Source organism: Thermobia domestica, chromosome 8, assembly GCF_964235325.1.
Source record: "Thermobia domestica chromosome 8, izTheDome1.hap1.1, whole genome shotgun sequence".
Classification (NCBI taxonomy): Eukaryota; Metazoa; Arthropoda; class Insecta; order Zygentoma; family Lepismatidae; genus Thermobia; species Thermobia domestica.
The window spans coordinates 209,276,223-209,302,513 of NC_137461.1; the positions used below are offsets into that span (position 1 = coordinate 209,276,223).

Here is a 26,291-nt window from a genome sequence, read left to right on the forward strand (position 1 = left end):
GATGGGTCTTTTGTGTTTGAAATTTTTCAGCTTAGGAAAATCATATGCTCGCTGATACGTGTAAACACATCAAATTCCATCAGGTGGAAACTGAGAAATAGAGTTAGAAATTATGCCTTACTTTCCCTTTTGTTCCTGCATTTAGCCTCCATCTTATATTTGTTCGGTTTTATAGATGATCATATATGAAGCAAAAGCTAACAATCAATTGAAAATGAACATCGAGTCTCTGTGAACGAGAAGACGGAATGAAATTCTTCGACAATAACACTTAGAGAATTCCCGAAAAGTAGGAGGAATGCGTACAACGAAGTGGAGACTTTATTGATTCGTAGATAAAGAAAAAATGTATAAATTACAATGTCGTTTGTTTTTCTTCAATAAACCTAAATTTTGCTTCATAAAAAGGGGTGCTCGTTACTATCAGGATTTCCCTCGTAGGTGTTATTTTAGCATTATTTTAAACGTTATGCATGGATAATATGTGAAATTAGTGACAAGATACGTTGTTCTAGCATCCATCGTAATATTTGATTGTCTCGGGTGAACATAATGGCACGTCCCATTTTCTAACTTTCGAATGAACTGAAAAAGTTACTTCCATCGAGCTCAATGCAATAACACATACCAAACAAGCTTCCCCTGCTATCTGCAGGTACATTTCCGAAATTAAAATATCTAAATGTTCTTCTCAAGTCCAAGCATAACATATTCCATTTAATAATTCAATTTCAAGGGAAGTGGTGTTTGCCATTATATTCGCTCGAACCTCTAATTTTTGCAATTGACGCTATCATGTTTGGAATACCACAGCTGAAATTTTTACTGCAAATTTCTATATCGTCTTCTTTCACAAAATACAAAGAATGGTCGGATTGTGAAGTAATAAATTGCTTCTGCAACACTTAATAAACTGGCACCTACGAAAAGTCCAAACACTCCACCGATGGAAACTGAAACACAGAAAGGAGACACGGATTGAGAGTATAGTTTATAGTTCTCAAGCTCATTATAGATAAAATCTTTTAATCATTTTAAATACGAAAAAGAAAGTAACATCTAATGAAATTCTATGTATACAGATGTATAACCTATCTGGCAGTTGTGTTGTAAGTTATACCTTTCAGTAAGGGTTATTAAAACGAACTTGTAGGTCTATGACTTACATAATCTGGCTATGTATATATTTTTTTACTTTTCGTTCTTTACTCTTTTTCTTTAATTAAGAACAGTATGTGTAGTACAAATTTAACAAAATTTACCGATGTAGATCACACTTGGTATTGTGACCTTTCCTAAAACCTTCTACATGTTTTAGATTTCCTAGCTCTACGCCATTAAATTTTTTGTTTGGACTTTACTGGAAAAGAATTTTACTAAACACTTTCCTAAAACTCAATAAATATAAGCTTTTCAGCTCTGCAACTGAAAAACTTATAATTCTTAAACATACAAGAAAAAGTTAGTTGTAATTCATGTGCACTACCGGAATTCTGTTATCAAGAACAAAATTAATTAATCAAGTATAATAATAAATATCATACTTGTGCTGTTTTAAATTTTTTTTATAATTTAGGACAGGAATTATTATTACTATTACTATTATTATTATTATTATTATTATTATTATTATTATTATTATTATTATTATTATTATTATTTGTTTCTGACTGTTGTTAGCATAAATTATAAAATATTTTTCCGAAGAAGTGCTGAAGTTTAAACATTGATTATATGTTTTGCCTCCAAAGTATTCTTTATTTGTATTAGTCCTATACTGTTGCTAGAAGCATTAATTAACGCTTTCTCTGGTAAAGCGAGTGTCTTATATAGATTAGCAATTTGTAAAAGCACTCATTCTAACCCTAAAATGCATGCTTCTCTTCATGATTTTATAAACTCACAACTCATCTGATTCAGAGAATTGATTCCACAATTATCGGAAAACAGACTTTTAAATGTATCATGCCAATGTTATTGCATAGGTTGCAAGAAAATATACTTCTTGTTGGATACACCAATATTCAAGAAACATATATATAAAACGAATAGAGATGATTTATATGCGATGAACTCTAGACAGGGAATGCTGAAATAAACAAGGCAACAATCACGGTAGCAAAATTAGTCAAATGAAAAGAAACTGAACTATTTTTGTTCTAATTGTAAGAAATGCCGTTATCAAAGTAGATATCAAAACCACAGAGTGTATCATACCGACAGAAAATGTAAGCGGAACGAACGCACTAGACTACAAAATAGAAATCATCAGAAAAATAATAACAGCCAGTTATGTCCAGAATCTTATGATTATAGAAACAGAAATAGTCGGGAAGAATCACCTGCAGAACTCTAGCGACCAAATAATAAAAATTCGCGGAACAGAACAAATTTTTAGAGAAAATAGACATATTCAAAATAATTCAGAAAATTCTAATCATTATAATAATAGAATGGTAACTTTAACAAATTTAATAGATGTAGATCTAATAATTAGAGTGATTCGGAAAACCAATAACTGGCTTCTGTGAGTCAAAGAATAGTCAGTGATATAAACTCGAACAAATATTCAGATCAATATTATTTTTTCGCTCACGCTTACGTATGCAAAAGTAATAACAATGTTTAGCTAGAAGCGATTGTGAATCTGATGCTGACTCAGCCGATCATTTCGTCATTACAAAATCAGATTCTATCCATCACGACTCTGGAACTCACTAATAGAACAATTAATACTTCTGATCAGAGTATATACACGTATTTATTAAAAACTAGAATACAATGTAACGGTTTCGTCAACTTAATGTTATCTTCATCACATCAGAGTTAGTGTCTGATGAAGATAATGTTAAGTTACCGAAACCTTACACTGTATTCTAGTTTTTAATAAATAAGTGTATATATTCTGGTCAGAAGTGTTAATCATTCTAAAATTAGGTTCCATATTTTCTAAAATGAAAACTAAATTATGCGATAATGAAATAGAATATTTGTGTAATTCAGGTTCATACGTGTCCTTGATGAGTTCCGATTCATGGAAGTGCATTAGCGCTTAAATTCTTTAGAATGCACGAAGCATATTTAATGACTGTAGTGAATCTGTTTGACGAATTCAATATACAAGTTTTAAAATACATGAAAAGTTATGCATAAATTTAGGGAGAAATTAAAATTTTCAAAGCTAATCAGGATTCTCCAATTATATCTGATTGAAGTAGGAATTGAAAATTCATTTCGTTTTGCATCAAGTTCTCCTTATTGCACTTATCTTTGTTGACAGTTTAAGTTCGACATTAACATTTAATTACAAACACTGGTTCTTGAGCTGCTAATTGATTGAATTGACGAGAGTACAAAAATTCTGTTGGAAGTCCACCTCTGTAGTTTCTTCGCAAGGAGCCTTTACTGAGTTCCCTTTTAATGTATTTATTTACTTGTTTTTGTTCACTATTAGGAAGAGGATTAAGACAGGCTTGATAATGTTAATTATTTATTAGTTTTTGTGAATTTTAAGTATTATACAAATTCATCCGTATAGCTATAATATATATTTTTGATTTTTTATTACTTTTTCCTTTATTATATTGTTTTGTATTAATAATTAAGTACCTATATACGTTAGGAAATTTTCAGTCAAAGAAGATTAAAATCATAATATTGTTTCTTAGCATTTGAAAAGAGAAATATCCTTTTATTCGAGTGTGGAATTTTGAATCTTTATATTGTATTTAAAATTTATTTTAGAAACTGATGGCAGATTTACAGGCATTCAGATTTATAGGATTTAGTGTTTATTAGCCATTTTAATTAATCTCAGTCAGACGGAAAGTTACAAAATTTTGACAACGATCTCTCTTAACTAAGAACAACTCCAGATAGTTATATATTGTGAAACTAATTTGAAATTTATGAACTAATATTAACATTATTATATTTACTTCCACTAGATGAATCTTCTAACTTGCGAAATATTTGTCAATAGTTGTAGTTTTGACATCTTATACATTTAATAGTATGATTTTATTTGAAATTTATATTTACAAATACATAAAAGCATTTAGTGCATCGAAGGATATTCCATATGTGTATTGTACTGTTCGCTCACGAACTTCGAAGTAATTATTATATCGTGCAATAAAGATATATATATATATATATATATATATCTTATAGTTCATTTTCTTATAGGCATATGTCAAAGTTTTATATATAAGTAATGGAGATTATGACTGTAAAAGGATATATGTAATAAAATTTTGCTACTAGGTACAACATACATTTAAGATACTATATGAATATTGTTCTATTATGTCAAGTAGACATAAGTTTATCGAAATAATACATACTTTGTCACGTATTTCCATGTTACAGTTATAAAGTTACTAAAGGAGGGTTGTATGTTTAGTACAAATATTATATAAAACATCATTTATTGGAAAATTATTGAAATTGATATGACAATAATATATTTCTATTATTATAATAAGAACCATTTAATCTCCTTTCTCAGGCGTCTATATTATGTATTCATATTCAAGACTATTAGTATTGTAAAAGGAGAAGCAATATAATGCCAACTATAAACATATTTTGATTACTTCAAATATGTTTAAAATTGATTTACATCTTTTCCAGAATTATGCTATTGATAAAGCATGTTTATATCAGCATGTGGAAATATTTTTTGAGTGTGTACAATAACAACCGATTTATATTTTTTCTTTGTAATCTTTACATCAACCTACACAAATTCGATATTAGAAATGTAAGTGAGAAAACAAATATAACTTGTAAGTAATACAAACTGTCATATGCAATTGTTGGAAGTTTGGAATGTTTTACATCCATGATTGGAAAATACATTAATTCTTGCCTGATGAACATTTTTAGGAAAAGTTTCTAGTTATCCAATTTCTTGGAAAGAGATTTGTTTAAATTTTACTACGCAGTTCTGTTATTTCTCTTTATATATAACAGCTGCACAAAATTTTCTGAAGTTTATGCAGAAAATTATTTTATGTATTCCGTATGCATTACCATGTGTGACTAAGTGTCGATATTTTATGATTTATATTTTCTTACGTAAAGTTTCATAGATGTTTATTTCATACATGTTAACTACAATCTTTAATACTTTGTATGTATTCTAGGTAATAAGGTGGCCCAATTAGGACATACAAATTTTGCAAAGAACTTTCTGTGATCTCATTTGAATCATATATTCTTTATCATTTATTCAAAGTGCAGTATTTCAAATCAAATTCAAATTAAATAAAGGCTGACTAAACGAAGGGAGCTTTCTCACACACTACTTTGCCAAAAAAAGAAGATATTAGAATTTGTTTATCAACGTAAAACTTCCGTAGAGACAGCAGAATTTCCGAAGAATGAAAAATGTGCAATGAAATAATTTATGGAAAACCGGATATAGGAATGTATAAACAAGAGAAGCAGACATGAAAGTTTCAAGTGAAGTTAATATCGCCCTCAATATTTGCTAATTGGTTAGAAACACATATGTTAATGTATTTCATCCTTAATGACGTAATCCCCCAGCGATATCATTTATCAAGATTTGTTGTCACTTTTTATCTGAGAAAGTATTAGTACGAAAGAGTTTTTAACTTTTCTCTAATTTTTTCGTTGTTCCAACTCGAAATTCAAATTAATCATATCACTGAACAATATTGTCAGGTCAATGAAATATGTAGCTTTATTCTTGATAAGAACTTAGAATTTCAGCAATTTGTTCAATTAATTTATCCACTTTTGCGAAGCTATTTAACTACAGTAGACCTGAAGAGCCTTCCGTAGAGCTTCAGTATTCCTTGGTATCTATTTACGGACTGTCGTCTCAACTTCCAAGTGAATCATTCAAAACAACTGGCCATTCACATACACTGAAACTATTCAAATATATTATCAGAATTCTCATAGCTTGCGTGGCAAAGTGAATGATTTCTTTTATGGTGCATTATTGAATAAGTATGATTTGATCACAATTACAGAAACGTGGATTAATGAGTCACATTATGACTCTGAACTGTTTGATAACAGCTACAAAGTTTAAAGGGAAGATCGAAAGACCATCACAACTGTCAAATCAAAAGATGGGGGATCCTTATATCTGCTCTGACCAAATAAAAGATGTGTTTATTAGATAAAAATTACGAATTTTTTGGTGAAAATATGCGTAGGGGTTAAACAATATTTATTAGTGTAGTGTACTTCCCACCCGAATCTAATATTGAGTGTTACGATGATTTATTTTACTGCAATTGAAATTAACTCTCCTCAAAGTAGACCGATTCTTCTGGTTCGTGACTTCAGTCTGTCAGAGATAAGTTCCAGTAACTTTAAGTTTGAAAACAGTTCACCTAAATGTAAAAATTTACATAATTTTATGACTTATTACAATTTAGAATTATTAAAGAATTTTGTTAATAAATTTAATCGAACCTTATATTTAGTCTTGTCAAATATGTAAGAGGTCTGAGCCAGCAGAGAATCTTATCATTCAGTTATAGAAGATATCATCCTGCATCATCCGGCCAATTTAATAAACATCAAACAACAGTCGACAGTAAAGGTAAAACACAAGAGTAACATCTCCGGATACAACTTTAAGGAAGCAGACGTTTTGAAGTTGTATCAAGAACTTTCGTTGGTAGATGGAAATTGCTTTAAAAACCACGATAACGTTAGTGATTTAGTAAGAAATTTTTATGATATTATCTATAATATATTTGATAAGAATGTCCCACCAAATAAGAGTTCACATTGTAATTATCCCTGCTGGTTCACGAAGGAAGTTATTCAAAAAATCAAACCAAAAGCGAAGTACATAGCAAGTATAAACTTACAAACTCATTGAACTTCTATAAAATCTTTGACGAATTGCGTAAGGATATTGAGAAAGGCATCAAGGCAGCATATAATTGATTTATCCAATATTCAGAAGAAAATATTAACAATAATCCTAAAGAACTTTGGGACTTCTTAAAAAAAAGGACTAAAAATCCCCGTGGGTGCATATTGAAATTTGAAGGGCGGGAGCTCCATCGTAATGGCGAAATAGCTGCAACCTTTGATAATACTCCGCCTCTGTATTTGTTCCCTCTTCATCAGACCCGAATCTGAATATGACAAACATCTTATTAAGTAACGGTAACGAACTCCTAGGAGCGTTGAGTGTTATTGGAATTTACTTACATGAAATTGAAATAATAATAAAAAATTTAAAGTCCAGAACAGCTGTAGGATCTGATGGATACCCTCGTATATAATCAAAGGATGTATTGATATATTTAATAATCCCCTAGGGATTGCTTTCAACATTTCCATTAAAACTTCCATCTTTCCTAATAAATGTAATTCCTCGTTTGTCTGTCCGATAACGAAATCTGATAATAAATGTAAAATTACTGATTTTAGCCTATATGAATTTTATGTATTTTTGCGGAAATATTTGAACAAATAATATATAAACGCATTATTGATCATGTTAAACTAGCAATTCAATCTATTAACATGACTTTGTTACTCGCAAATCGACAACAACTAATCTAGCATTAGTCACTGACCTTATAGCTAACTCGCTAGATGAAGGATGCCAAGTTGACGTAATATATATTGATTTGGAAAAGACTTTCGACAGAGTAAGTCATCAAATTTTGCTAAACAAATTAAATCATTATAATTTTCCTTCAGCCCTCATTAACTTTTTTCCATCATATCTGAGTGAATGTAAGTATACAGTTGTGTATAAAGAATTTAAACCAGAAGAGAATCTTGCGTTGTCAGGAGTTCCACAAGGCTCCAACCTATGTTCTTTACTATTTTATTACTTATCAATAATCTTCCAGGTTATATACATAAAAGTGAAAAATTATTGTTCGCTGGTGACCTCAAGATATACGCCAAGGTAGAATCTGTGCACGATTGTCTTGATTTACAAGATGACTTAGAGAATATTGCGAACTGGTGTTCATTTAATAAAATTGGAGTAAACATACACAAATGTAATGCATTATCATTCAGCAGAAACAAGAGTACCCTTCAGTATGATTATAAGCTCAGTAACACTTCTATAAATAGACCTAATACAGTTAAAGATCTGGGTGTTACATTTGATCCTAAACTAAGGTTCATTGAACATATCGAAAATGTTACTCATGATGCATTTAAATTATTAGGATTCATAATTAGAAGTAGTAAGGAATTCAGAAATATTGAATCTCTATTGAAAATATATTATTCATACGTACGCACCAAGTTGTAATATGCTGACGTGATTTGGAACCCCTCACAACAAAAATATCGCCAACAAATTGCAAGAGTCCAATTAAAATTTCTATGGTATTTGATATACAAAATCACTGGAGTGTATTCCTCACTTGAAAGTCATAGTACACTGATAGACAATTTTAATATTTACTCATTAGAACAAAGGCGTTATATTGCCGATTTGGTATTCCTTTAAAACTGTTCAAAATAAATTCGATTGTTTAACTTCATATTTTCATTATACTTCCATATTCCTTGAGTTAGTAGTAGAACCAATAATACAGGTCTCTTTTATTGCAAAAGGGCCAGGACCAGCACTATGCTGGTCACCGGTCTGGAGAACATGATCTTTGTATAACACATTATGTCATAAACATGATCAAATTGATATATGTACAATGTCCTGTAAAGCATTGAAAATGCTGTTGTCAAATGAATTGTAATATTTCAACACTGTAATTGGCCATCTGCCTTTTGTGTTGATAAATAAAAATAAACAAGAGCAGTTTGTAACAAATAAGGTGATTATGGTGACTATTCCATTTGTTTGAGATGTATGTGTCTTGTTTGCATTGTATATATTTACTGCATAGCTTGGAGGAAAGTTTGGGTGGTTACTCTGTTGTAGTCTGAAGATACTGTCCCCAAATCCGCGTTCCTGATGGAATTCTACCTTTCATTAAAACTTTGTGAAACTTTTTGTCCATTATTCCTCTAATTCGTACTAAATTATCAAGTTAGTGGTCTACAAAGCATCCCCAAACGGTGATACAATTTTCTCTGTGTTTTGCTGTAGGTATTACACCGTTTCAATAAAAGCGATCTGGGATACGAAGACACAAACTTCTAGCATCGGAAGAAGAGAACTAAAATTTAGATTCTTCGATCCAAAGTGCTTTCTTTTATTGTTCATTATTGCAGTCTTTATTTCATTTTATTTTAATTTTGGCCAAATATTATCTTTCTTTAATATTTACCGCAATCCTACGTCGAACACCATGGATCTGAACTTGTAGGACAACCGTCATAAAAGATACTGTTCGGAAATGGTTCCTCCTTAGTTTTTTTGGTTCTTCCGGAGTGGTTAATGACTATTCATTTGCTTATTTTTCCAGTGAACTTGTCCTTAAAAGAAGTTGTTTCGCTTTCGGACGAACAGCGACTTTCCGTGCAACATTTACACCACCTTGTGACTAGCTTTCACGAATCCGAAGCGTAGTTCCGCTTAATCACTTAGTGGTTTAACGCAAATAATAACTGTCTTCCCTCAAACTAACAACTGAAATACGTTCTTCGAGCACTAATGAAACATAGTTAACAGTTTCTCTTATACAATTTATAATATTTGCATGTTCTTTGCACTATTCAACTGCTTCTCGTGAATGAAAACAGTAAGTTAGCTTGTGACAAATTTGAATCCAGCTTTGCTCATATTAAGACATTTTTGAGTAGCACATACACAACTATTCGTCGAAGTAAAGATAAATCGACTGACAAGGCTTCATGCACGCGCCATTAGGTGTCATTAACATTATGCATAATAAAACAATGCGTGACGTTATTTGTATGATTACCAATTATCTGTTTTTTGTCAAGCAGCTATACTCAATAGATATGCTTCGTCACCAACAAGATCATGATGTTTGTCTCCATATATGGACAAGGTTGTTTTTATTTTCAAGAAAGATTCCAGTTAACATAGTTTTATATAGATACAGTGTCTTATATTAGGAAAATTATGAAACTTCGATAGCGAGCTAAGACGTTTAACAATATGTATGGAAAAATCGTCACTTCTAACAACTTTTGTAATAAAAACTAAAGGGATCAATGGAATTATTCACACGTGGGGTTGGAATAGCGCACATTCATCTAAGATAGGACAATATACTCACTGAATATTATCCTCCAAAACTCCGAACATCCATCTACGTCTACGATAGCGCTGTGAGTGGCTGAGAAGGCATTTTAATATCGGACATTACCTCTAATGGTACATATTATGAAATGCATCTCAAATTTTGAACCGATGTCTGAAACCTTATATTCAGTAAGTAAAATCTAAGGGAAAAGCGGGCTTGAACAAAAGGCAAATAATAGATAGGGCTAGAGAGTTCAGTATTTCACTGTTTAACTTCTTAATTACAAATAGCCCTTTGAATGTGTTAACTTCAAGAATAAACTTTGCGAGAAGTACTTTTCGAAATTGTGGTCTTACATAATTTAATATTTTTGATACACACACTATATCTGCAACGCTGCGGGTATAAATACAGAAAAAGAATAGTAATCCATCTTAATGTATCCCGAGCTGTTAGGCAAGCAATTACTTTTTTCAAAAATTACAACATTTACGGTTAAAGTATCACAAGTAAGGTACACGCTCTTGTGACTGTAACATTTCAGTCGGTGGGAGGAGGAAGGTCAATAATTTACGCCTAGTTGTAAGAAAAGTCTTTTCGGTAGTAATAGAAAGCGATCAGAAGGGGATTAAATAACAGCAATTGAAAATTTGGCCTAAAAATGGTCTGAATTTGTGTAGTTGATAGATCAACAAAGGACGAAAGTGGAAGTTGTTTGAATAAATGTAATACAGTAGACAATTTCAACTATCAGTTGTAATACAGACTATGATAAAGGAATAACAAGACGTACATTGTGCTTGGCCTTGTCCAAGTTGAGTGAAGTATGTAATACTTAAAAAAACGCTAAGTACACAGATACATTTTATGTAATCCTTTGTCTTCTTCTACGGATTCTAGACTAGACCATCAGCACTAGTGTTAGAAAAAAGAGTCGACTCATTTGAGACCTTGTACTTACGTAGGATATAAGGAATAGTATGGACGCATAAACGAACAAACAAGTCTATAAACAAAGAGCTAAATATGTCTAAAGGCATTTGTTCTCGCATTTCGGGGATAATACTATAGTTTTTTAGGCTAACTGGTCTATAAAAATCCAGAGAAAGGATTATCGTCAAGTGAAGGATTGAAGAAAAGCCACGAGGTAGAACAGTATCCTGTTTGATTGTTTGTGTGAAGACAAAGGATTAAGGACAGAGAGGACTATACAGGATTAAAACATCTGAACAAAAATACAACTGACGTTGCACCCGTTAAGTCACGTCGCCCAGTCCTGAAGATTGATGTAGAGGTTTATAATAGTGATAATGATCCCAGTTGGGAAATTCCACGAAACAGAAAGGTATATTATTTATATGTATGAAATAAACTTATAAATATAGCTGGACATAATGCAACTCTCTGAACAAATGTCCCTTTGCTCCTCGCAGAAGTAACTTATTTTCATGTATTCTATGCACACTACAAACCATTTCCTTATGACCATTTTTCCAATGTGGTTGACCTAGGTAAAAGTGATACATTAAATCTATAATTTAAAATTGTACAGTAAATAATATATGATGACAGTATTTCAAATATGACGTCGTTACCTGCTATCTCTACAACTCCTCGAATAACCCTCATTCGTTTCAATGTTCTTCCTAGTCTCAAAACGTATGTCTGAGTGCTGTACTCTCCTATCTCTACACGATGTCCAGTCCTTAAAAATAAGAAAACTGCAATTCATATTTTGTAGAAAGTTATCACTATAATATGGTATACCTAAAAGGTGTATTTTGAGTTCGGAAACATTGCATTCAAAATAATTTTTTATTGACAATATATTCGAATAAAAATAACATAGCTTTAAAACTCGATACCTGTAGCTCGATACTGTTCTTCAGCATTTTAGAGTCTTTTACTGTATTTGAAATTTATATTACTTTGAATACTATAGTAAATATTTTAGACACATAAAAATGAATAACTTCCAAAGAAACGCACTTCGAAAAACTCGGAAATGTCATCAAATTCTCTTAATATAACGTGTTCCATAACTTGTTTTCTATAGGCATTTGAAGCATTATAATAACCGTATCACCCTCACGTTGTTATCTTTATCATTATTTATGTCTTCTTGCTTACGGACAAGAGAGCTGCAGCTCTTAACTAGACTCGTAGAAACGAGTTTAAGGAATTTAAAACGTAATATATATTACATTTTTGCATATATTACTTTTTATATCGAGGAATGCAAGTTTCGAAGATATATCTTTTAAATAATCAAAATATTGTGAACCATATTCAGTCTCATTAGCAACTTTTGATCATAATACTTATCATAATTGAGGTACGAGAAAGAAAACTATTTTGTGTACATCTGAAAATACACATTATATCTTCAAAATTGTTTTCCGGAAGTACTTCAACATAAACATATTTTGCTAACATTTACAGCGAACAATTAACGTGTTTTTTTAGATAATTAGTAATTTAACTTATCTCGTTACAAATTAGTGAAATTACATCGTGGTTGAAAACAAAAGGAACAGGTGAACGTTGCACAGGCTCTTATAGTACATTTTGAAAGTTTTTCCTTATATTGCCCTCATTCAGTTAATGTTTATAGTATTTTTTAAAAATATTTACATTGGATTATGACAGTTTGTACACTTTTGGTTTCAAAAACCTACACTGACTTCCACACTCTAATTCAACGTATTAACCCTAGACACCTCTCGTGTCTATTTGCAAGCAAAATTTAGATTCATTCACTTAGTTACAGAGCAACATGCGCAGTCCCTAATAGAAACACATCATAAGGACATTGAATGAAAATAAATATACAAGTAATATGAAGAAAAGGAAATTCAAAAATATGCACACTACATGATATCAAATTGACGATCGTACATCATCAACAGAAATTTAACAGTAACGGAACAAAAATGAACAGAAGCGGCTAACAGACATAAGTTCTTTTTCTAATGGACAGTAAAATGGATTGGGCTACCAATGCTAATTATAAAATGAATTCAATTCCAGTCAACAAAAGCTTTCTCTTTTTACTCAAAATCTAATTTACTGACAAAGACCATTGATGTTTGAATGAAAATATTTCATAAATGTATCAAAGCAATGAATCATATTAAAGTAATTACAACTTGCTCTCCTCCTGGGTCTAACGTTTACTCTGCGCGGAAGATCAATGTTCGATTTCCATCGAGGAGCTCCTGTGGCTCGGAGTCCTTATTAAGCAATAAGCCAGGTCACATGTAACTTCGGTGTTGAAAGGGACGCTATGCTTTAATGCAGCATAGTCAAATCATTTTCTTAGATTGAAAACATTATAGAAAGATAATCTTTCTAGAAACTAACTATTTAATATGCCGTACAAGAGGAATCATTATATAAGAAAATAAATGATAGTAAAATTATATCACTCATTCCCGAATATAGAACATTAAGACAAACGAACGATATCATTTTTCTGCAGGCTGGATTGAGTTCACCTTGTTTTTACAGACATACAAACTAACAAACAATTGGAAGTTTGATATAAAGCTGCAAATAGTCGGAAGACGGCTTAGTCCTGTAGCTGCCACCCAGCTCTCACTATTCCTTTCTGCGTAAAGGAAGAATAAGATGTATTATATATAAAACCGGAAGTTTGCTTACTCTAGAAGTTATCCTTCATTTTCACCTTCAAATCTGGAACTTACAAAATGGTAAATAGCTTATTCTCAACAAAATTTGTGTATGGAAGAAGGCACCTGGAGGAAGCAAATTTTAATATTTAACACCTGAATCAAAAAAGAGAAATTGGAGTGTTTAAGAAATATCAAAATTTTCTTACTTAGAAAGAGACTTCCCAAATATAATTTTACTTTAAATTAAGAGCTTATATACAGAATTTCACACCTCCAACTTATGATCTTTAGACTATCCATTTTCTGAATAAACAAAAAGGAAATGTTGATACTATAGAAGTGATTAACTTTTGACCCTCACAAGGGAACCTTCCGAAAATGATAGTTGCAGTGAAAGATGTGACCTATGCCAGTTGAAAGAGCTGTAAAAGAGATGAGCATTCCCAAAAAATTAGCTGCCCTTGGCAATAGGTTCAAGAAATATAAGGAGTGGAAGTTCGGGAAACAGCAAGTTTGGACAAGGGGGAAAAGTGCAAATTCCGCAAAAAAAAGAAAGGGGGGCACGGCAAAATACAATGCTGGCAAGTGATGTATAGAAAGAGACTTGCCACAATAGGGAACAAATGAAGGCCACCAGTGGGGTTAACAGTGTTGCCAACTGCAATGAAAAGTACATATTTTGCTAAGAGCACTATATGAAGTGAGTGCAATATTCAGTGTCAACCTGTCATGTAGAACATAAGATATGACGTGTATAATCAGTGGTACAATTTAACAAAAGAAAATAGAAAAAACAGAAGTACGAAAAATACGGAAAAAACGGAGTTGGCCATAATGCGCCACATTTAATCACGAGCTGTGCATATTAGTATGAACAAAACAAGAAAGCACCAACTATGCAGGAAACCGACGTACCTAGAGTCTAAAAGAAAAACGAGTTCCAAAGTTGGCAACACTGGCCATGAAAATCCAGACAATTCTAATATAGTTAGGCCACTCCCTTCACAAAAAGAAAATTCCGGCAGCAGGCATTACTCGGAGTGCATCAATGCTGGAGTAATTGAGGCAGTGTCAAGTCGGGGAACATGAAATGGTTGAGTTGAGCCAACAACTGATAATATAAGTAGTGTCATGGTTGAGTCGTATGTGGGAATATACAGGGTGTCTCACCAAACTTTGTGACCTGAAAGATTTGCGAAACGAACAAAAATGTGACGGATCCAGTTGTGCAGGAATGCACCAATGTCAGCGGGTGATAAGTCTGTGAGAGGCAAGTGCCCCCAGGACCTCATCATAGGGCCCCAGGAGCTAACTTCAAACTTTCAAATGGTAACAGGGACCGAGTGGTACCTCTTTCGATAGATCATGGAATGTGCAACAACACCTATAGGAAACATTTGCTATATGAAGCATGGTTTTCAGAATGGCCGCCACAAATATATGTTGTGTCTTAACATGGCATCAAACATTGTGATCTTAAATTGCTGCGAAGCGAAAAGAGATGTTGCAAATCCAATTGCACAGGAATGTACTCATGTCGAGGGCCAAGAAAACTTTGTAAGAAGCAAGTCCTCCAGGGCCCCCATCATAAGGCTCGAGGGGTCAAACGCAACGTTTCAAATGGGAACAGGGGGCGGATGATATTTCTCTGGATAGATACAACACCGCCTATAAGAAGCATTTGCTATATGAAACACGGGTTTCAAAATGGCCGACAAAAATGCACGTTGTTCTTGTCACCGAGTAGATATTTTTGGCGGACATTTTGAAATCCCATATAGTGAATATTTCTGATATGCGTTGTTGCATATTCCAAGATTTATCGAAAGAAATATAACTCGACCGATGGTGCTATTTGAAATTTTGAAGTTGGCCCCTGGGGTCCTATGATGGGGGACTTGGGGGCACTTGCGTCTCACAGAAGTTTGTCGCTCGCTGACATGGGTACATTCCTGCACTACTGGATGTGTCACATTTTTTTCGCTTTGAAATTATTTCAGTCGCAGAGTTAGGTGGGACACTCTGGATATATCATATAGGCGGTGATAGTACCGCAGACAGCAGCACACAGCAGATCAAGCCTTTGATTATGTTTGCTTTCTACAGGTGTGGATATGTGATAGAAAGACCACCAAAGGTTCCGACACCTCTAGAGTACTGTTTCGAGACATTCACAGGCGATCATTTTACCATGTGTGACGGATTGGCAGTATTCCGCTGTGCTCACTGCAAATGTATCTTCTGTTTGGACCATTGTCTCATCGAACAATTGTACGTACAATGTTGACGAGCATGTACAAATGATGCGAAGGCTAATTCCTGTTGCCGGAATTTTCTTTTTGTGAAGCGAGTGGCCTAACTATATTAGAATTGTCTGGATTTTCATGGTCAGTGCTGCCAACTTTGGAACTCGTTTTTCTTTTAGACTCTAGGTACGTCGGTTTCCTGCATAGTTGGTGCTTCTTGCTTTGTTCATTCTAATATGCACAGCTCGTGATCAAATGTGGCGCATTATGGACAACTTCGTCTTTTCCGTATTTTTCGTACTTCTGTTTTTTCTATTTTTTTTGTTAGATTGTACCACTAATTATACACGTCATATCTTATGTTCTACATGACAGATTGACACTGAATATTGCACTCACTTCATATAGTGCTCTTTGCAAAATATGTACTTTTCATTGCAGTTGGCAACACTGTTAACCCCACTGGTGGCCTTCATTTGTTCCATATTGTGGCAAGTCTCTTTCTATACATCACTTGGCAGCATTGTATTTTGCCGTGCCCCCCTTTCTTTCTTTTTTTGCGGAATTTGCACTTTCCCCCTTGTCCAACCTTGCTGTTTCCCGAACTTCCACTCCTTATATTTCTTGAACCTATTGCTATGGGCAGCTAATTTTTTGGGAATGCTTATCTCTTTTACAGCTCTTTCAATTGGCATAGGTCACATCTTTCACTGCAACTATCATTTTCGGAAGGTTCCCTTGTCAGGAGCGGAATTTTTAGAAACACTTTATTTCCTAATTTTTAATTAAAATGTATGTACCATATTTCAGATGTCTACCTGAAACGAATCCTTATAATCCACACTTACGAAATAAAAGTGAAAGAAAAGCTTGATATAGAAATTACTCTAGTAGAAGTAGATTTGTTTTGAAACACAGGAACATTTTTAATTAAGGACCCCGCACTGTCTTTGGTATTGCTTGACGTTAACGTAACTCGCTCTCGCGTGATATATCTATTGTAAGCTTTCATGTTAACGTTATCTGCTACTTTCACGAGTTATGTTTGTTATTAATTCTTTCTCTATTTCGCATTCGTTTATCACTGCTATATACATTTTCATAATTACTTAGGATCTCTTATGAGGATTCACAGATCACGCACAGAAGAAACTTACAAATGTTCAATTTATTGACTTCTTTGATAATAGTCACAACTTAAAATTCTAACAGTCTCTTAAGATGACTCGCACTTAAGTACTGGTTCGCACTGATCTGAGTTGAGTGCGTTATAATTATTACGTTGTGCAATAACATTTATATATTACCAAGTTTCCTTCTGCCATTTTGAAAATATTTTGCATTTTGAAAATATTTTGTATGAAATGTGAGTGCTATTAAGGTTGAGAATTACAACGTAATTTATCCCAAATTTACCTTTCAGCAGAAAAAAGATAAATTTATTTCATAATAAAAACTCAAAAGTCGAGTAGCTGTTCATACTATGAAGAGGCTGATACCAATTTGTTTGTTTTCAGAAAATCAGAAGATACTGATCTCTTCATTTGTTTTAGAGTTCAATTGTACCAAGTAGACTCTCTGCCTATTCCTGCATTGTACAGTTTCAGACATTCAGAAAGTAGCATACAGGAAGCATGTAGAAAGAAATCTTTGTAGAACAATTAAAGAGATAATATTATATATACCTTAGAAAGATAAGTTATAATTCAAAGTTGTGTTCTGTAAACTTTCATACGATTATTAGTCTTGTTTATGTGAAGAAGTTTCCTGTTTTATACAGAAGTCATTTATTAGAAACTAGAGAACGCTGAAGTTCTTGCTGAGAAAATTTTGCAGATTATGGTTATATTATTTACATAGGATCCACAGGGAAAGCATGTGAGACGAGAAACACATAGTGAGGTTATATCTGAAAATTAGATAAAAAGGAAGAGGAGTCTGCTTATACGTATTGATATTCATGGGCGGATCTAGGAAATATTGCGCCCGGGGCAAAGAAGTTTTTCTGGCGCCCTCTTCCTCCCAAGACTAAATAGTTTTTGTCGGAAATTGGAACAAAGCTTAAAATATATATTTTAAAAAGTTTAAACTGTTTGTCATCTTTCTCTCGTTTATAACTTTAACTGAAGTTTGTGTACACATACAAGCAATGGGGTATTTAGGGGTCTTCCGGGCTTAAGTCCCCTCGAAATTTTATTTACTATATTAAAGTAATTGAAATATCTTGCAGAATTTTCACATTACGTGGACCAAAATTGACAAATCTCCCCCAAATCATAAATATGCCATTGCATACAATCTTGAAGTCAATTACGCAGCGTATCCAAAAGTTGCAAAGTGAAAAGTATTAAAAGTCATTTTATCGTTTAATCGAAACAAATTGATACATTATGCAATGTTTACGTTTTATCTATATTAAATATTTATTTTTAAAACTTCTGAAACTAGTTTTTTGTTGAAGCTCATTTATTTCGAAAATAAAATACTCTGTTATACTGGAAACAAAATTCTCAAGATTTTCCTCGTAAGAAATAAATAGTTGTAGAAGATGCAACTTTGTTACATACATGTATTGGGACCTATTGTAAAATGTCCTTCAGATTTTAACGCAAATATTACTGTTGTAATATAAAAAAGAAAACAAATACAGTACATAACAATTCAAACAAGCTATAAAGATAACCAAGAAACTTCTGTCGTTTTTTGTGGAGGTCTATGTTCTATTGGCTCTCACACCGTGAGTTGAACGTGAATGGAGAAAAGACGAAGTTCGGTTATTGGTATGGGTATATACAACATACTACGTTGTTGTGACAGTTCAGTTACACCGTGAACTTGCGTAAAGACAGAGTAAACATAGTACCTCCACTTAGCGTCACAAGGGCGTGGTATAATGTACCACTTCAAACTAGGGTCAAACGCCGCTGCAGCGGACTGGAAGATATGCCATGTCTTTGGAGAGGTTGTCGTGACTATGCGGAGAGTGCAGCAGTGGTTTAACAAATTTAAGGACGGGAAGACGCACCACGTGTCAGAACACTAACAAGCGTACCAAATGAAGATCTTAAGGCAGTAATTGAGGCGATAAGTGACCACACATATGAGGAACTTTGACTACAATTCAGTGTGAGTGGAAATCACTCTGCAATACCTCTATCAACTTGGGAAGTACTAAAAGTTGGGTGGATGTGTCCCACATGATTTGACTCCGGGCTAGATGGCAACGCGAACAGACACCTGTGTTTCTTTGCTCTCTTGTCTGAGGAAGGAGCCATTTGTGGAGAGGGTGTTGACATGTGATGACAAGTGGGTCCTGTACGAAGCTCCATGGCGCCTTTATCATTGGTTAGCATCCCATGAACCGGTTCCAAACTGGCGGAAACCGGCCCTGCACCAGAAAAAGGTCCTCCTGTGTGTTTGGTGGACTGCTCGCTGCATCATGCATCGGGAACTGCTAACTACAGGTCAGAGCATCAATGCAACTGTGTACTGTCATCAGTTGAGCTGTGTTCAAGAAAAACTCAAAACTCTGGAGCCAGCACTTCTAAATCGCAAAGAGGTCCTCCTGTTACAGGGCAATGCAAAGTCCCACGTGGCTAAGATGACTCGGATACCTTGGATGGGAAATACTTGCATCCACCATACCCCCCGGACGTTGCACAGTCTAATTATCACCGGTTCTATTCCTTGTACAATCACCTTCGAGGATGCCAGTTCAAATTCCTAGTAAAGTTGCAAAATGCACTTGATTCCTTTTTCGCTTCACGGTTCACCAAGTACTACCGCGATGGAATCCATGGCTTTCCAGAACATTGGCAGAAGATCGTCGATGCTGATGGGGACTATTTTTGATCTTCCAGGTACGTCTTACTGGTAGGTGACATGCCGATGTTCGAATGTGCTGGGTGAAAAAGCGACAGAACCTACTTAGTTATTTGGAAACATTTTCCTATAAATACGGATCTTTAACTTGATAACCTGCAGCTTCCTCTTCTTCTGTTGGCTCAGAAAATTCTTCTTCATTGACTTACTTAGGATTCCACCTTTTTGTGTATATTGGTTTTTCAGTTGTGTGCTTGGCTTCACTTTATGTGGAGGCCTTCCACCTGTACGTAGATAATTATGTATATTGATTTTTTTTCAAGTGATAGTGGCTTTTCTCATGCGATATTGGCGTTTCTCATATATATATTGGCTTTTCTCATGTGCATATTGCCTTTTCGTGTGTCTTTATTGCCTTTTTTCTCGCATGTGTATATTGGCTTCACTTTATGTATGGGCCTTCCTCCTGTGTATAGATAATTCTTAGTAATATGCTTAAGTTTAAGGCAGATAGTTACACTTTCACATCCATTTATGTGTAAAAAAATATAGAGAGCAATTACTTTTATTTATAGTATCTATTAATAACGGTATTCTATATAATTCCCTTCTTGATTTTGACATGCGCTCTGGTTGAGCAACCTTGTTCTCTGTAACTAATGTTGCCAAATCTGAGAGATGTTTTAATGAGTTTTAGTTTGCTGAAACTTCTTTCACAAGCTGTCACACTGCATGGAAGGATAAGAAAAATTCTAAGAGACACTGAAACGTTTGGACAGATGCTTTGAATACCTGAACGTAATTATGTCGAGTATGTTCCTTGGGGTGCACTTCTTGAGGTCCGGCAAGAATACAGCAGCCTAGTCATTAAGACTCTCAATTTCTTCACATAATTCTACAGCATTCAAATTTTCTTGGTATTTCAAAGCGAGATCCGCGCACTATTTTTTCTGGTCCTCCGAAGACATTTCACACAATGAGCTTTCTCTGAGGAAGCTGAAGTTCTTGCGTACTTCTTTGAGCCTGTCCATTCTAGTAAAAAGTTCTTCCCGTAAGAGGTCAACAATTCTAAAGAAAGATTGTCTAAGGCGATCCTCTTCAGTGAAAAGTGTTGCTTCATCCTCTCCTGACATTCTCTTCTTTCTCAAGATACACTTTTCTCTGAACTGATATTCCACATCTATCAAATTAACAGTAACCTTCGCTTAAGACAGATATCTGTCAAATCCATAACTCTGAACCTAGAGATTGTGTTCAAAAGATCAGATAGCAAATCAAGAGACCTTTGCAATGTCAAATCCTTATTCTCAGTGTTTCTTCCAGACATGTTTCTAGGGGTGCACTGCTCTCCGGAGAAGACCAAAATAATACGTCTATAATATAATAATAAATAGAATAGTAGCGTGTGAAAATAATATGTGTCGTTCAGAATATTAAGTGTTCCCCGAAGGAACATTTTTTCTGAAAGAAACACTGCTTATTCTGTATTTCTTTGTTAACTACGTTTATTTCATGCAAAACTGAGTCCCAAAATACTAAATAATTTACAAATATCAGATCTTTGATTGGTTTCATTAAGTTTTTGACAACTGATTTGACTTCTGAATTAGAGGAAGTGGTTATAATTTCATCAAATGCTGCGAGAACATTTTTCAGCTCAGATTTCCTCCCACTGTCTTCATTCAATCAACCATTTCATCATCGTTCATACGGCCTTCCAAACTTGCCAGTGTTAATCTTGCCTCGAAATGGCGCTCTCTACATGCTTTCAACCAGCTGCGCCCCGGGGAAAATGCCCCGAATTGCCCCCCTCGTAGATCCGGCCCTGTTGATATTATTGAAATTGCAAGAATTGAGCAGAAGATAACAGTTACTTTGTTTTACATAGAATTAGGTTATATAGTAAATTTAATACCAATAATGAAAAATGCACATATCGTTTCGATATGCACATGATGAAAATAAGATGTTGATTTATCAAACTGGTACAAGTACATGAATAGTGGTAGTTGTTAAGTTAAACATGAACACAATTATGGACGTCAATGAAATATTGGTCTACTTCAAAAAGGAAATGAGGGAGATTCCAAAGTGTGATTCATCTTATTTATATTGTTTCTACGGCCTACAGTGATCCAGAAGAAAAAGTGGGAAAGAATAATATTTTTTTTAAGATTTCAATACAAAGAAAAGATTTCAATATTAAATGACTACAATTTTCTGTCTTTAATTTATCACAAATATCTGGATTCTTGACGTAAAGGTTTTTGCAGTAGGGGCGTAACCGTTTTGGAGCCTGGAAGGTTAGATTCTTTAGTGAACAGATAGTGCTTATTGAAGTAAATATAATTACAAATGGAGATGTTACCGGTATCAATTTCTGTTTAACATTGAGTGGGTTCATTCATGGGATTTTCCTTTTGCATATCGTCTAACAAAGCATTATTGACGATTTTAATACCAATTCGGAACTAGAAACAAACTTTGGGGGACCTCGGTCTCCTACATCCCCAAGAACGGCGCCCATGTGCTCATACCCTATCTTATTATACATTAACCCCGAACGTATCTCTGCAGCAGAGAAAGTATCACAATACTATACAAATATCATAAACAAGAAGAACTTCCAAAATCTGTGGCCGATTACGGTAGGCTACTAAAATTTTAAAGAGTACAGATTTTAAAAACAACATATTATCTCTGCTTTTCAGTGACCCGCATATTACTGTCATTGAAAAAATTAGTATAGGAACCTAGTAATATAGTTGAATTTATAAAAGCTTAAGACGGTTTCTTTAAGCACTGGAGTACTGAAATAGGAGTTTTAATGTTTCATAAACCTTTGAAGAAGGTATTATGAGAAACTAAACGTTTATCATATTAAGAAATATGTATAAATATACCAAAACAACATGAGCGTGAAATCCCGCTTGATGAACTTATGGTCCGCTACTGCCTTCAAATATCAATTTAAAGTAATATGGTATCCTTCTATTGAAACTAACGTAACAAACAAATTAAAAAAAGTAATCCATTTGCCATTATAATAATTTTTTCACCCCAAATTTTTCAGCCTTATTTCCAATACAACTATAGATTAACTCGCAGTTTGATATCACAAAAATACTTGACATTACTTAAAATAATACACTGTAATAGACATTACGGCATTAAAATCTGATTTAAAATGCTCGACATTAAAAATGCTCGACATTCTGCTTTACTTCCTGATCAATTAAATTTTGTATTTCAACAAGGTAATTTATCGCGTCGCGAACTTTGCAATACTGTCATTGGAAATCCGATACTACTTTGTTCCTTGAGATCTTCAACCTACTAGCAGAAACAAACGGCCTGTGTAACTACTATATAAATATCCTTGTATGTAGTACACTATTAATTTCCAATTGTTTTTCATAAATTACTCTGGTTTTACACACAAGAAAGCAAATCAACCTACTACATTGTGTTGATATTAAAGTTCGCATTGCAACTATAGACAAGACATGTAACACAGATGAATAATAAATTAACCTTATTTGTTGTTATGATGTTATCCTTTTAAATCATTTTAGATTTCAAATAGAATCGTATATCAAATGTGCGACTCGAAGAATTACAATTATAACCTGTAGGTAAATATGGTTTGATAGTACATCGTATAGGCTGCTAAATCATAGTGTGCACGCAAAAGTAGTTATCGCACATAAATGAATTCATAAGGGTCTAGTATAATTTGTTTAGAGTTAGTCTCCAGAAAGCAGTCTACATAAACATAACTTCAACCTCAATAAATTATTCGAGGTAATTTACTATGATTACACACTTCAGTAAATCATAATCTTAATGGGAGATGTACATCTGATCTCGTACTGTATTGAACCTGGAGATACTCTCCGACTGTGTCTGGCACAAAACATAAATTTATAAAATCCATGTAATCGAATTATCGAAGGTATATGTTATTTTAGTACGTTTTCACAGCATAATAACATATTCCATGTATAGTAAAATAACATTTTTTTCTATTTCAAACAGTCTTCAAACATTACGGCTATCTTCACTGACGAATATTATATACAGGAGACATACAAAATAAATTATCTGGCATTATAACATTTACTCATACCGGTAACATAGCTATGATGTTTGTAGTAGGGTGTAGAACGAATCAACGTAATCCTATAAATACAGTAAATTTACTCTGTACATTGCGTAGTTCTTGGAAATTTAAAATTAAGAGAAATGTTATAATTCTAGAACAGTAACCGTAGAGCAGAACAGTAATAACCATCGACACAGTTGTGTAAGATGTAACTCATCACTACATTATAATAAGATCCACGTTCTTAAAACTCTTCCAATCTAGTGAGAACTAGTTAGACATTAGAGTTGGTCCAGAACTTGATGGAAATCACATCTTCTTAGTATTAGATATTAAGTAACAAATGGACTTAATCTTTAAAACGACAAACGTAAAATATTACATGTTTAAACCAGAAATCCAAAGCAACTTCCAGAATTTTTTCTCCTCATTTAACACGGACCTCAGAATGGACAGAATTAATGTTGACTTTTATAGCATGCTCAGAGTTTCATAATACCCTTTTATATACATTCCATACTAGAACGTATTCTCTAGTCTAGCTCGTTTAGTGCATGTTCACATTGAATTGTCGCATACGATCTTAGAATATTTGATTGCTCGTCATATTAACAAAATGAAATCGTAAAGGAACACTGCATTCTCTTATTCACAAGTCATAAATGTTGAACTCTGTAGAGCTTACAGAAACGAATATACGCTTTCCAGTATATTTTGATTATAGTTCTTTATAATATTTTTCATAATTTATTATCTTACACATCACAGCCACACGACTATAATACTTCCCAATCTTATCAGACATTCTTCATTTTTAAACTCATTCATCGTTTAACAGTAGTTGACCAAACTAAATTGGGTTTTGTTTTTATGATTCACTCTAATATTGAGTCGTAGTGACACAGAATGTAACTTTTAGTCTTTTATTTTCATCGTGATGAGCTAGTAACGTTCTGTCCACTAGTTATTTGAAAATAAGTGTAATCAAAACAGTGAAATGCTGAATAATTTTCTGCAATTGTTACTTGAATTAGTGCTATGTCCCAATTTATCTTCTCTGTTATTTTATTTCTTTCTAGTATAAAACAATGAGTTATTATTATCATTTCTATTGTTTACGCTAATTCATAACTTAATGTAAAATTCTTAGATAAACTGAACTACAATAAGGGAAGCTTTAACACAATCAAAAAGCCACATTATTTACCAATTATTAAAAACAAAGTATTTCTTATAAAACAAAATTATGACAATTATTCCCGTCACGAATGAGGAAGGTTCGAATAAATATTTTATTTATGTTAATGCGATACTCTTATTAACATCAATGACAGATTTAATAACAAAGCATACGGCATCCTTTGTTCAAATGTTATGGTTTGGCTCTTTCTTACCTTTGCCTGTCTCCTTTGCCTGTCTCCATGCCTGTTTCAGAACAGTCCAAGAAAGAAATGCTCTTGTGAGGGAAGAAAAAAATCTTTCTAAATGCACGTTACAATTTTGAAATTTAATAAATAATTATGCATGTTTAAGTAACGCTCTTTCAAGTGTTTAGAAAACAAAGGAATCTTCTTGAATTACATTTTAATTTCCTTAATTGATATATGTTAAAGTGAAAGGAAGGATGCAGAGCGACAGATGAATATGTCAGTGCTACACTTGTATCTGATATAAATGATTACGAAGTTCCAATAGTAGAGAGTTAAGTGTTAAGTCATTGGGTAGGCTTGAGCAGGGTAACACTCATGTGGGTTCTGTAAATTCTGTTTCCGCAGATAACCGGAATGCAAGGCATTTCAGCATTCACCTTTCTATTTCCGGTACAAGAACGTTTGATTATATTCTACGTTACCCAGGAGGTCAATGCTTTACTACTGAAAATAAATGATGAAATGAATTACTCCCTTGCTTCAGAAACGTTCAAAATTAAATGCAAAATTGACTTTCATGTACTATGGAAACAGTATTTTGTATTTATTTTGGAAATTTGATTTAGAATTGAAGGTAGTGAACTTTAAAATAATTAGTTTTACGTGGGCGTTTCAAATAACACTGTTTATGAGCATGTATGTTAACAGACGAATAACCGACGTTTCTCACAAACGATTTACAAATAGAAAAGAAAGGGGTAGATTGTGCAATAATTGTTATCCTCTTGTTGAAGAGCTTGATGTATTTGCCCTGTAGAAATTATTTAAAACTAAGTTGAATATTGTGATTTGATAGACATATACAGGATATATGGGTATGCACATGTCAAGTTCCTCCTTTTATTTCCTGTAATAACTGTTTTTCACATCAAAATTCAAAGAATGATTTTAAAGTCAAAAATACA

The 26,291-nt window shown here is 33.4% G+C and overlaps 1 protein-coding gene across 1 annotated transcript in view; it reads right to left on the minus strand.

The window, feature by feature from the left end:
• Positions 1-681: 681 nt before the first annotated feature.
• Positions 682-26,291, minus strand: part of LOC145692441 (sodium channel protein Nach-like) — a 102,903-nt gene continuing 77,293 nt past the window's right edge. Inside the window, exons 5-6 of the mRNA XM_081767749.1 lie at positions 11,744-11,853; positions 682-953 (exon numbers count right to left, since the gene is read on the minus strand). Of these exons, the coding sequence (XP_081623875.1) occupies positions 823-953; positions 11,744-11,853 (241 nt within the window). The 3' untranslated portion in view covers positions 682-822. The remainder of the gene's footprint in view (positions 954-11,743; positions 11,854-26,291) is intronic.